At 38.6% G+C, this 13,102-nt stretch overlaps 1 protein-coding gene across 2 annotated transcripts in view; it reads right to left on the bottom strand.

Moving 5' to 3' along the window:
• Window positions 1–1,745: 1,745 nt before the first annotated feature.
• LOC111331873 (polyribonucleotide nucleotidyltransferase 1, mitochondrial) overlaps window positions 1,746–13,102 on the bottom strand; it is a 14,438-nt gene continuing 3,081 nt past the window's right edge. The window contains exons 8-28 of one of the 2 annotated variants that reach the window (XM_088762567.1): window positions 12,865–12,975; window positions 12,007–12,080; window positions 11,762–11,877; window positions 11,535–11,589; window positions 9,671–9,728; window positions 8,878–8,974; window positions 7,660–7,762; window positions 7,471–7,541; window positions 7,144–7,180; window positions 6,913–6,979; window positions 6,568–6,657; window positions 6,371–6,424; window positions 5,918–6,033; window positions 5,453–5,524; window positions 5,298–5,361; window positions 4,830–4,913; window positions 4,547–4,630; window positions 3,948–4,066; window positions 2,725–2,783; window positions 2,486–2,564; window positions 1,746–1,942 (exon numbers count right to left, since the gene is read on the bottom strand). In XM_088762567.1, the coding sequence (XP_088618693.1) occupies window positions 1,757–1,942; window positions 2,486–2,564; window positions 2,725–2,783; window positions 3,948–4,066; window positions 4,547–4,630; window positions 4,830–4,913; window positions 5,298–5,361; window positions 5,453–5,524; window positions 5,918–6,033; window positions 6,371–6,424; window positions 6,568–6,657; window positions 6,913–6,979; window positions 7,144–7,180; window positions 7,471–7,541; window positions 7,660–7,762; window positions 8,878–8,974; window positions 9,671–9,728; window positions 11,535–11,589; window positions 11,762–11,877; window positions 12,007–12,080; window positions 12,865–12,975 (1,796 nt within the window). In that variant the 3' untranslated portion in view covers window positions 1,746–1,756. Of the gene's footprint in view, window positions 1,943–2,485; window positions 2,565–2,724; window positions 2,784–3,947; window positions 4,183–4,546; window positions 4,631–4,829; window positions 4,914–5,297; window positions 5,362–5,452; window positions 5,525–5,917; window positions 6,034–6,370; window positions 6,425–6,567; window positions 6,658–6,912; window positions 6,980–7,143; window positions 7,181–7,470; window positions 7,542–7,659; window positions 7,763–8,877; window positions 8,975–9,670; window positions 9,729–11,534; window positions 11,590–11,761; window positions 11,878–12,006; window positions 12,081–12,864; window positions 12,976–13,102 lie in introns of those variants that run through there. The other variant, XM_088762568.1, reaches the window with a different exon arrangement.

The following is a 13,102-nucleotide window of genomic DNA, read 5'->3' as shown; positions in this document are numbered from 1 at the left end:
TGGTCTCCTCATGTCTCATAAACAATTTCAAGTGGTTCATACCCACACGTCCTTCATTCAACTTAACTCAATTTATCAAGACTTCGATAAAGTCCTACATCACATCCACTAGGAGCTAACGCTACACAGGATCGCCAGGAGGTAAACCACGTCTTCTTCTTTCTGCCTTCCTTTGATTCCAAGCTCTTTTACACTCCTTATATGCTTTAAAATAATTTGCACATCTTGCCTTGTCGTAATGATTCTCTTCCAAACACTTTAAGGAAGCCACTGACTCTGCTGTACATGGATTTGTTCCTTTATCTGTCCATCGCTTCAGTCCGTCCGCCATTTTGTTGAAATATTGGACCCATTCCCTCTCGTGTTGACGAAGTAACGGGGAGGCTGAAATCCCACAAATGGTCTCCTGCTCCCAAGGGGGTGGCACAAAAATTCTCAACGCTAACTCAGTGACTAAGCTCCATTGCACCCCATAACACTGGACATTAAAGGTGTCTAACATAAACAAAATTTGTCCACTCGCTCATATAGCAAGTCGGCTCTACTCCAAAGAGTGACCTTTCCTATTTCACCTTCTTTATATCAAACTCTCCCTAAAAAAAATGGTTCAAAACTTTATTCAAACAACACCTAAAGATTGGGGTGCTGCCCTGTGTAAAGTGTTAAGTTATGCGCTGCACTGCGAGATGTGTTGGACGCAAATAAAGAAACTACCTTGGTAGGTGAGCGGCAATCAATAAAGAAATTGCTCCCCGAGTCTTACTTCGGATCAGTCACAATCCAAAAGCCAAGTTAGCAACAAATGAGGATAGAATTGTATGTTGTCTTATCACATTTGGCCCACCGCATGGAATGAGGCAGGTGTATTTAGTTTAACGCTATTAGGGAGAATCATCATCATCATTGAGCTAACCGCCGCCCTCCCCCCCACCCCGGTTAGCTCAATGGATAGAGCGCTGGACTGTTGTGCGGGAGGTCGAGGGTTCGAGCCCCGGCCGGACCAACACTCAAGGTCTTCAAAATAATTGAGAAGAATATGCTGCCCTTCTATAATATCAAGAAACGGTTAGATATTCCAGTCTTCTCGGATTGGGACGAATAAATGGAGGTCCCGTCTCCTGCAGGGTTAGGGGTAGGAGACGTTAATTTCCCACGCACGGGATTACTGTGTGATGGATGTCCTCCCCTGGGGTGGGATGGGTGGGTTACTGGGCCCGCAGTGATTGGCACAAAGTTGTTGCGGTGTCCCTGCCTGTTGGCAAATCTTGTAAATCATCATCATTGCCTTTGCCCCCACTGGAGCATAGGCCGCCTACAAGAGCTCTCTGGGCATCCCGGTCCTGGGCTAACCTCCAGATGTAATCCAATAATGGAGAATACTCTAACTTAAATTTTATAGCTGAACCGGCCTAGAATGACTCGGAGTTTACTGGCGAAAAAGGGGAACACACACGTATTCAGTGACCAGGGATCCACACAGGTGATGTAGCATTTATACAGTGCTTTATCTAAACTCATACTCTCACCAATCAACTTTACAAAGCTTTGTGGAGGATTTTAGCCGGACTACATTAAGCAGTTTTTTTGAAAGGAAATTTTGCAAGTGCCCCAAGTTTTTGGAAAAATTTCCCGACCCAAACACCAAATTTCTCTTCAGAAATATCCAGGACTGACGTCTGTTGTATCTAACTGCCGCTGACTGTACCAAGAAAATCTTCATTAAAGCTTTTAAACGAAAAAGTTGATAAGTAGCGAATCAATTCCTTTTATTTTTTGAAGGACTGAGAAACTTTTCGATAAAATCTTTGTGGTTCATGATTTTTTGAGGTTTCGGAAAAAGTGCTTTTCTTGAGACACGAACTTTTCCAGAGAACGGGTCTTTTCCAAGATACACAACATCAACGATTTGTCCTAGTTTAAATTCATTCGTGTTTTGATGATTCTGAAAAAGTAAACGAAAGAAAAACAGCTCAGACAACAGTAAATGAGCTTCTATGTTATAAGAAATATCCTTCGGGAAAAAAGTCAGCTGACGTATACTTACTAAAAACACTGAGAATATCAATATCAAACCTGAGAAGCAAGTAGTTAGTTCATTTTACTATTTCAAAAACAACATTCCTGGAGAATGAAACCTTTCGTTCAAGCGACCAGTGAAACTTTGAGGAACATATATAAACGATCACTAAGTATAGGGTTGTGAAAAACTGCTAACTGAAATATCACATATGCTCTTACCGGTAAAAACCAGCTAATTTACTGTACCACGGTTAGTCTAGTTTGCATTAAGCGGCGGAGCTGTGAAAACGAGCGGTTAAGCTTCGCCGCAGACAACTATACAGGCTATCATGACCAGTAAACCGATGGCTTAATCATAAATGCAGTAAACCGCACTTCCTATCGGTTTACTCGCGTAATAATGCAGCTAAAGATTTTGGAACGGAAATACAAAACGACGTGTAATAAAGCGCATGCGTATACTTACCGTATCGTGAGATATCTCTGAATTGTGTAAAAGTACGCTGGGTGTGTCCGGCAAAAGCTCTATCATAACCCCGTACTCCCTGGATGGAAATAAAATTGAGTTAGCACCACACCTTTTGAAGCCTAATCGCAGGAAAACAAACGGCGCTACAAAAGAGCATGAAAAGAGATTAGTGTGAAGAGTTGACGAGTTGATGAAGGAGAAAGAGAAGGCTGTCAAAGGTATGTTTTTTCTCTCACCTAAACTCCATAACAGTTGCTTTATACGTGACTCCAACTTCAAGAGATTCTGTCCAGTGCTGTATGAAGGAAATAAAAGCAAAAATAGACGTAAGAATATTAGGGAAGGTGAAAGAAAAAACTGTTACAGGTGTTGAATAAAAAAAAAGATTTTACGACATCAAGTTATGGCGATTGAGGTGCGATTTAACAGAATGTTAGTCAGTTTCGATTAGAAAGTGTACTGCGTTGCTCCGCGGTTCTTGTTTAGCACGTTTCTATTTCACCTAAGTCCATGCTTTCCTGAACCCAAATCATAACTGAGTAAGTAGTGAAAATGATATCGACTGAACATAATTCATCATAGAGCATCAGGATAGCACTGAAAAAGTTTCATAATTTGAAATTTTGGTGAAAAACAACAGGCCTTTTACTCAGAGCTCAAGTCATTATTACTAAATTTAACTGCAAAAATCTGTAGAACGTTTATGTTCGAGTCGTTAACCCTTTGAATGCCAACCCAGGTGCATGCCTCGCAACCAGCGGCCATATTGGATTTTTCATAAAATAATTTTACTCAACAATTTGAGCCCTTTGGCATTGTATAACTCTTTTTAGTAATCAATCTTGCACTACAATAGTCAATACATCAAATATGTATTTTTATTGGCTAGGTTATTACAACCTCTATGCCAGTGTGGTTGCATTTATAATAAAAAAACAATTTGATAAAAATGATTTTCAAAAACATCTTATATAACAGATTTCATTTCTTCTTTGTACTCCCTTATAATGTTATTGTTCTCATAAAACCACAAAGTTCAATAAAGTTAACTTTTGTCAATGATTTGTCTCTTTTTCCCATATAATCATGACCAGCAGCCATATTGAATTTATAATTAGATGATCATTTGTCCCAAAATAATAACAAGTTTCAGTTTCCTGCATGTCTCCTTTTTGCAATAACAAAACAAAGTCCTTTGAAACAACCACGGATAAAAACCTTGAACGACCGAGAAAAGAAACAAAATGCTTGTCAGAGGACGTATATATACGTCCTCGGTATCTGAGGGTCCTATTTTAGGACGTATATATACGTCCTTGGCATTCAAAGGGTTAATAACAACTCAAAGAAAAACAAGAGGAAATCGCTCAGTTATTTCCCAACCAACTGTAACACATCTCGCACATGACTTGCTCAAATACATGAACTAGTTCAACTCAAGGAGCCAAGATTCTGATACCTTTTCTGTATCGGCACCTGCAGTAATTTCATTCATCTTGTCTAAAACCTCCTGGAAAGCTTTGGCGTTATAAGCAAACACATGAAACTCATCTTCTTCAACTCGCGTGACGATTGTACCTTCAAACCACAAATCCATTATATTAGTCAATATAGGCTTGATTTCCGCTGCTCTCGAGGAGCACGGGCTCCGGTTCCCGAACAGCGACTGGTAATCGAGCCTATAGTGAATAGCACTTGAGGTACAAGAAAAGATAAAAGAAAATGAATTTAGTGTATCTGTAAATATGATCGACCTGGAGGTTTAAATTTCCTTACCCAGGCAAATATTTGCAGGAATACCTTATTCAAACGTTAGCCATGCGGTACTCAATGAATTACCATGGATAACATTTGACAAATATCCGTGATCTAGTACAAAGACTGTGACCTAAACAGAATGCCGAACGCTGGTTCCATGTTTAAAGTCATTTTGTACAAGATAAATGTGGGTTAATTGTACCGTTTGCTGAAAATTTGTTGACTCTGGTTCATAGAAAGTCATTTCTTATGGGCGGCATTGGGTTTCCTTCCTTCTTTCTCTAAGTGTTTGCTACTAACCTGTCTCTTCCTGCAAATTTTTTAATAGTAGTCCACCAGCGAAAAACAGCTTTTTAACTTGATGACGAGAAAGAACTACATTTCCTGAGTGTGCAGAAAGATAAAATTTCATCAACAGCAAGAACACGAGAAAAGTTGACAAACTCAACTATCATGATATCTCACACCTTCCCCAAAGCGCTGGTCAGCGGACGACTAAACTGTGATGATGATAATGATCGTTTATTGTATCAGCGATAAACGATACCGTTTTAACTGAGTTGGGTTAAAAAAAAAAGCTCACCTTGAACTGGCAGATTGTCTTTGGGTATTTTTCTCGGCCTGCTTTGGCATTCTTCTATCACATCCAAAACTTTCATGCGATCAGCTGGAAAGTTAAGTAACACGTAAACAAGAGTTGCCGTTTAAAATGCTACATAAGAGCCTTCCTGGGCGTCTTAAAAACGAGTCTTAATTTTGAAGGAGAGGTAAGAGCGGTTTGGTCTCCGTAATGGCCGCAAAGAGGAACACTCACGTCACTAAAATTCTTCCGGTCTAGAAAATCAGAGTGACAGTTGTGCAACTACCGAGAAAAAAAAACTTGAGGAGAAATTGGCTTTCCGTCAATGTCACAAATCGCTAAGAAGTTTGTTCGGTTACTTATTTCAGTCTGCCATTCACATATATAATAGTTACATATTTCCAAATTAAAGAATTCCCTGTCCGGCTTAAGTTGATCCTTATTCCTTATTTGTTGACTACTAATACTTACCAGTTGCCTTTTTGACTGCCTCTTCCACAATATGCAACGGAAGGCCTGGTACCTTGAAATCAGCCTATCACAGACAAAACACGCAAGTCGCCAAAGCTTCATTTGATTTCTAACACAATACTATTAGAGAGACTAGCAGAGACAAGGGAAGGTACCTGAAGAGCTGTTATTCCTTCTCTGCTTCCAGCAAGCTTAAAGTCCATATCACCTATGAAGTCTTCAATGCCCTGATGAAACATGTGTTATTACAACAATGCGAGACAACGAACGTTTCCAAACTTGTTCTGAGTAAAGGCTGATAGTTACTAAAGAAACTGTTTGGGACTGCGTCGGGGGGGGGGGGGGGGGGTAACGAAATAATTTGAATATATCAACAAAGTTGAAGTGGTAAATTGGCCACCGTTAAGATTATAAAAGCTGACGTTCCGAGCGTTAGCCCTTCGTCAGAGCGAATAGGGGAATTGTGGGTTGTGTGTGCTTTTAAAGGCAGAAAAAGGAGCTGCTGATTCCCACCAATCACGTAGCTCCTTTTACCACTTCAACTTTGTTGATATATTCAAATTGTTCTGAGTAAGCTATATCAATTTCAACCCCATACTCACTCTCAGTACGTTTCTTACCAAGATGTCTGTCAGGAGACAATATTTTTCTATGTCTGGTTTATCCGGGTCCTCTGCATCACTGCTTGTTATCAAACCACACGCAACCCCTGCAACAGGACGAGTGATTGGAATCCCTTCGAAATGAAAAATAGAAAATTTTAAGGGTTTAAAAATGCCATATGTTCATATGCAAGTATTCCCCTGTTTTCCAGAGTATGCTAAAACAATTATTCACTAAGGAATGGTAACGATGGTGATAACGTTATCTCTAACGGTAACGGTGGTAACGATAATTTTAGAGCCGATCACGATCATAATAACAGAAGCTTTGCCAATAACAGTGGCATTATCAATAACGTAAACTGCAATAATAAAGATGAAAATCAATGAAAAGGTAACGGGGGAAAGATAACAATTGCGATAAAAATAACAATTAAGATAATTGTGATAATTATGGAAGGAAAGAACAACCTGCATCCATCAGCGCCAAACTTCCAGCACAAACGGATGCTAAAGATGATGAACCTGAAACAGACCACAATACAGGCGTTGGACACAAAACTGCAGTGACGACTTTTATCAGCAAGAAATCAATAAGAAAACCGTATTTTGTAACATGTGTTACTCGTTAAACCACATCTAAGGATGGAGTATCTTATCTTGCCTACCATTTGATTCTAATACTTGAGATGTAAGTCGGATTGTGAATGGAAAATCCTTAGGAACAACTGGTTCTAAAGCCATTTCTGCTAAATTACCTGAAATAAACGGACAAAACTGTTTGATTTTTCACAAATTAAAAATACACAACACCATCCATTAGCGGGAAAATGTTATCCGAATTTGTCAATGGACTAAGTTTTCCGAGCATATTTCTCTCCAAATGGAGCCAGTTCTTGTTTATCTAAAGGGGACACCCACAGCGTTACATTACACCAAATAAACATCTAAGGCAAATATCACCTTTATTCGACTTTTTCTACAAAATCAATGCTGCAAAATGTACATCTTACCATGACCAATTTCTCGTCGACTTGAGCCACCGACAAACCCTATTTCACTCACACAAAATGGTGGAAACTGATTGTAATCAACCAAAAAAAAATTAGCGGTGAATAAGTAGTGAGTGAACAAAAATGTCAAAACACTGAAATAAACAACAATTAAAAAAGCAGTTTACAGCTTCTTTTTAGCAGTGAGATCTGGATCCCAGTTCAGGGAACAACAGCGCTTTCAACAATTACCTCATAGTGAAGCATGAAAGGTCTTTCTTTGACGTCGCTGCACAACAAGAGAAACGAAATTTTATTAAAAAGATATTACCGAATTGTGAAAAGAAAAACGACTCTAAACATACAACACCCAAAAAATCGAACGTAACCATTCAATAGAACAGAATGATATATGCCGGTATTATTGTAAACTTTCTCTAAGAAGCTAAAATATTACGGCTAAACAATCTCTAGTGAGCTTCGTTTCTTCTAGTGGAAACATCAAAGTAAACCGAGAGCAAACTCATAATCGGTAAAGTTAACATAAATTGTTTTAATGAATTAGCGTCAAATCCTTACCCGACCCCCTGTACAGCGGCGTCAGGTTGTTTTGCAGAACGAAGAGAACCAAGTGTTGCCGTACAAAACACCTTTCGAAGAAAATTAGGAGTGGGTTAATTTGTTTGCTACAATTGCTGTCAAGATAAAATGAATTGAAAATGGTTCTGACTCACGAAACTCGAAATGAATTCTTAGGGAGAGGCAAACCTGGGTTTCTCCTCTTTGAAATAACGCAGACCCATGAAGACTTTTGAACAAATCAACTTCACATCTAATGGGTCGAAGAGTATCAAACGCACGTCCATCACATCTGAAAAAAATGATTCTCGAAACTTAGTACTCAGTAGTCTTCGTCATGATATAGCGATTCGTTTACTGATCTCAGCACTTTGGGAGTACTCTTATACATCACTACATATCTTGAAACTTTACTTGAAGTAAAGTCTGAGGTAAAGTTAGCTATCCTAATGTCAATATGGTCACGTGCTCCCTTTGCCGCGGCTGTGCATGTTTATCTTAAAGGTCGGCACACACGAGGGGACTAGTCCCTGCGACTAGTCCCGGCGACAAGTCTTTGAAGGGTTTACACGAGGGGACCGGTAGCAGGGACTAGTCCCTTAAGGTGTTCACACGAGGGCACTCAATTGCACAAGAACATAGGAAAATTAAGAGGCAAAAGATGTTTCTTAGTCTGGGGCGTTACACGAAAACAATGAAAATTTGGCAACTTTTAACTTGTAGCACTATTAAACATCAATGCAAATGAACTACACTTATTCAGTCGAATTATTCATGTTTTTACGTTCCGTTTTTTTATTTATTTATTTATTTTTAACAGACACAGAGTCAAATAGGGTAAAAATTCCATCAAAACGGCTCCAAGACATCTGTATATGTTTACAAAACTAGAAATAGTTTTTATTCTTCAGTTGTAGAAATCTAGAATTCAGGGAAAATTTATAGAGACTGCAATGTTTACAAATACCGGAAGTCACGCATCATACTGACCCGTGATTGGCTTATTTACCGTTTAGTCGCAGGGACTGGTCGCACAAACAGTTCACACGAGGGGACAAACATTTGTTTCATGCGACAAGTCCCTGCGACTGGTCGCACGAATTCAAACAAGTTTGAATTCGTGCGACCAGTCGCAGGGACCAAATTTTGGTCACTGCGACCACGGAAATGTGTAGCTCACACGAAGGGACTAGTCGCATGAAACTGGTCGCTGGGACTAGTCGCAGGGACTAGTCCCCTCGTGTGTGCCGACCTTAAAGATCAAATTTTCCTTGGTTTGTCCTGAGTGGTGTGGACGGAAACATCCTCTTTACAGATTACTTCGTTTCTAAAACTATTCTTTATTGTAAGGCAAATGTATCAAGAAAGCATCTTTGTAAGGAATAAATTGTAAAACGATTATTGTACCTTTGAGACGAGTTAAGAACATTGTTCCTTAAAACTGATTTGGTTTCTTCAAAAAGTGCATTTTGTATCTCATGAGCGGCAACATTTGGAAAGCTCTCTGTTAAAATAAAAAAAGGAAACAATATTTATATGTCAGTCCAGCCATCACTTTTTTTCTACAATACAATCATCACTGAGAGCCAGAAGATGTGGTGCTGTGCTTTTTCAAGCAGTGCTGATGATCTTTTTCTTTAGTTTTGTCTCTTTCCACTTCGTGAAAGGTTTTGAAGAGCTGCCACACACTCAACAATTAAATGAATTGACTAAAACAAAAGTAAGTTGATCACATAAAATTGATCTTGGGGTGACAATCAATTATGTGGTGCGGTTCAGAGTTGTCAGTCGCTGGCATGTCTAATCTGTAGTAGTTCACTCAATAACCGAGTCCCAACAATACAGTTACAAAACCACACTAATCAAAACAGTCATTTAAAGCACTGAATAACATCACGAGGAACCATAGAGAAACAAGAGTGAAATCAATTTTCATTTAAAAACGTTTGGCTGAGAGCGGGAAAACGCCACGGACAAAGTCGCCAATGGTTTTAGTTTTTTTGCACTTGATTGGTTGAGAGAGGTGGCTCAAAGCAAAACGAAGCCAACCCAATACAAACCTAGAGTACTTTTTCAGTAAGCTCAATCGAAAAATTGCTCCATGGGACAATATTTGCACAGTACATCATCATGTAGGCGAAATTGTTGATTAAAAGCAAATCTAACCACTGATCTGCAATGTTGAACAAAGCTAACAAACCTTGCATAAGCAAAAAATGATCATCCCTAACTTTAAACATTTCCTTGTCGCGTTCCATCTGAGGTGAAACAAAACTTGCACATTAAAATCATTCGTGTACTACCACTCTTTCATTTGGCAGTTTCCTTTTTAAAGTTTGCTTATGCATCAGTTTTATTTGTTCGTCAAGAGAGCATCATAAAGCCGAATAACTGAGTTTCATGCAATTTCGTTCCATAATTATTGGAGCAGCGCTCCAAAATGCGAGTGAAATTTAGAGAAATCGAGATAACATCGGCAGAACTTCTCCTGCCAAAAGCTAGTCACATATCTGTCTAGTTTTGAACAGTTGTCAGATAGATTTAACTAAGCTTCGTCTGATAGCGCAGCGTTCCGTCTGATGCTGGACACAATCATCTGATTTCGGTCACTTCCGTTCGACTCCAGGCGCTCTCTCCCTGTTTCGGAGGCTTTTGCTGATAATTTTACGGTGGCCCACAGGTGCCACTGCTGCACACTGTAAAACAAACACGTTTTTAATTAAACCCTTGCTTTCTCGTTCCAGTTGTTCTTGTTTTCCATACAAATATAAGCCTGTTGCTTAGAAATGAGCCTCCTCTGTAGAAATCCGCGTCCTCCGTAGAAATGAGCCTCCTCCGTGGAAATCAAAGTACTGGTACCTATAGCCCAGGCTATAGGTACTATGACCAATTTTTGCCCCAAATGTGGTACGAAAGTGCACGCAGGTTAATGATCGTTTTTTTCTTTTTTTTTTTTCTGTGTTTGAAATGTGATTTCATATTTTATATAAAACCTGATAAACGATGCTGTTCTAATGATGTTCCTAATGAAGTTTTCATCAACGTTTATTTTCTTTTTCACATGATTATAGCTCTGAAGTCTCCTTTTAAGAGTGCGAACACTCATAGCGACGCCATGGTAGACCTATATGTAGCAGATCTGTGATTGTTTTATAATCATAACCCAGATGGAAATACTTCTTTATTACCACGCTCTCTATCACATTGAACTCTAAAAAAAATAATGTTTAAAAATTATTTGTAACTGCCAAGTTAAGCTTGTTGGCAGCACAAGTACCCCAGTATTTCTTAGTATTTCTAATATTAAAAAAACACCAAGATTATGGGGTGCGCGTGCACCTGGATTAATTACATTAATACCCTAGTCTATACTGCAACGATTCAAGTGAAAAATAGGTAGGCCACCGGTAATATTTTGGGAATAGTTAATAAAGATAAGGCCTTGACAGCACACATGAATATCCAACTAGAAAGTAAAATATTTCAGGGAAGACAATGTAAACAAGCTACACTAAAATGTAATTCTTAAAAAACTGTGTTGTTTTCATTCCTCTCTTGCATGGAGCAGGCTAACTTCATTTAGCTGTAGTACTTGATCATTGTTTATCACGTTTCATATAAAATATGAAATCACATTTCAAACACAGAAAAAAAAAAGAAATGATCATTAACCTGCGTGCACTTTTGCGTCACATTTGGGGCAAAAATTGGCCCAGACTTTCACCACTTGAGCTGCAAAAATTCGCCATTATCAAAAATGGCGGACTGCTACTAGAGAGAAGCCTGGGCTATAGGTACCAGTACTTTGATTTCCATGGAGGAGGCTCATTTCTGCAGAGGAGGCTCATTTCTGCGGAGGAGGCTCATTTCTATGGAGGAGGCTCATCATTTCCAAGCAACAGGCTTACATTTTGTATGGAAAACAAGAACAATTGCAAAGAGAAAGCAAAGTTTTAATTAGAAATGTGGTTTTTTTACAGTGTGCAGCAGTGGCACCTGTGGGCTACCGTATTATTTTCTATACAATATAAAACACTTCCGAGGGAGAAGGGTTAAAGCCATACCTTTGAGTAAGTATAGTTTGAAAATATTTTGTCAAATTTTTCGTATAAATTAAACCTACGAGAAAAGGAAAAAAAGAAATTATCTTCAGTAATCTTCACTAACTCAAACTAAGTGGCAAAACATGAATGGAGGGGAAAGGGGGAGTTCTGTTCTTAGTTTGACTCCCCATAGTGGTGGATATTTGACCTTTGTTATTTGAATCAGTTTTCTTAAAAGACTATTTGACCTCACAATAGCATTCTTTATCTCTTCAGGAGGTGTGCCACGCCCAACTTGTGACATGTCCTTCTTCTTTCCCACTTGTCTTTGCAACTCAAGCAGAACTTCAATGATGGGTTGACACTGTTGTAAAGATGCAACCATCAGTTAAATGTTATATTCAGCAATGATAATTTTCAGCAATGATAATTTTATTAGAATTAATCAATTAATTTTATTGAGAAAGATCATTATTTTTTTTGCATGGTATACCTCTTTAAAGCCAAATCTTACAGCCTCACAAAATCTCTCAGAGCTAACTTCTTGAGCAAATGCCTCTATCATTACTGAAAGTCACAAGAACATTGTTTTAGAAACCATCAGATAAATAGTTATTGATTATAGATTCTCATTCTCTCATTTTACTTTACGCAAGCTTAGTCGAGAACACAAGTCATACATTGCTACTTAAATGTTTTCCCACAGTTCAGCATTTCAAACATTCAACAATAACTGAATGGTAAATTAAAAGTTTATTACTCATAGGACCCAAAGAAACCCCTATTACTCTCTTATGCTCCCAAAATGAATTGTCCATTTCCCTTCAAAAATGTATATCAAGTACAACTTTCATTAATCTTGTCTCATTCTCAAATTAAATACCATACTGGTAAGCAAATTAGGTTTCATTCTTAAATTCAATTGTCAACCTAATGGAAAAGCACATACTAGTAAAAACTGTTAAGAAAATGAGGCCTTAAGTACATGTATTACATGACTCGGGCAGTCAGAGGGCCAATAACTAAAATCAACCAATTAAAATGCTCTACTGCCGGTCAATATTCTCTCAGTATTGGACCGGGCATTGTCCCGAATGGTCCCGAATGGTCCCGAATGATACCGCACTTGTGCCCCTTTGAACTTCAGTCGTATAATAAATCTCTTATTAATCAAGCTTGCTCGGGACCGTACTGGGAGAATATCGGCCCTCGATCTTTTTTGTACAGACCTCGCTGTGCTCGGTCCGCACTTTCAAGACCAAGGGCCGATATTTTCCCAGTATGGCCCTCGTGCTTGGTTAGTAAGATATATGTAATAAAAATGACACCGTTGCACATCTTCTCATCTTACCAACTTTAGTTTTACTGCAAGCAACAACAAGATTCAATTTACTGATACTAAGTTCTGACCATGCAGGATTAATAACAAACTTCCCATCAACCTCTCCAACTCTTACTGCACCTAAAATAATACCACAAACAATAACTTCATTTCAGAATTGTCAACATTTCCTTCAAATGAGTGGAAGCTTTGTCTACCATTTAAATCAATACTTTTTTACATTGTGTCCCTCAGTTTATGAACACAA

Source organism: Stylophora pistillata, chromosome 6 (genome assembly GCF_964205215.1).
Source record: "Stylophora pistillata chromosome 6, jaStyPist1.2, whole genome shotgun sequence".
Classification (NCBI taxonomy): Eukaryota; Metazoa; Cnidaria; class Anthozoa; order Scleractinia; family Pocilloporidae; genus Stylophora; species Stylophora pistillata.
Note: the sequence above shows the minus strand (reverse complement) of the source record. Positions and strands in the feature narration are given on the sequence as shown.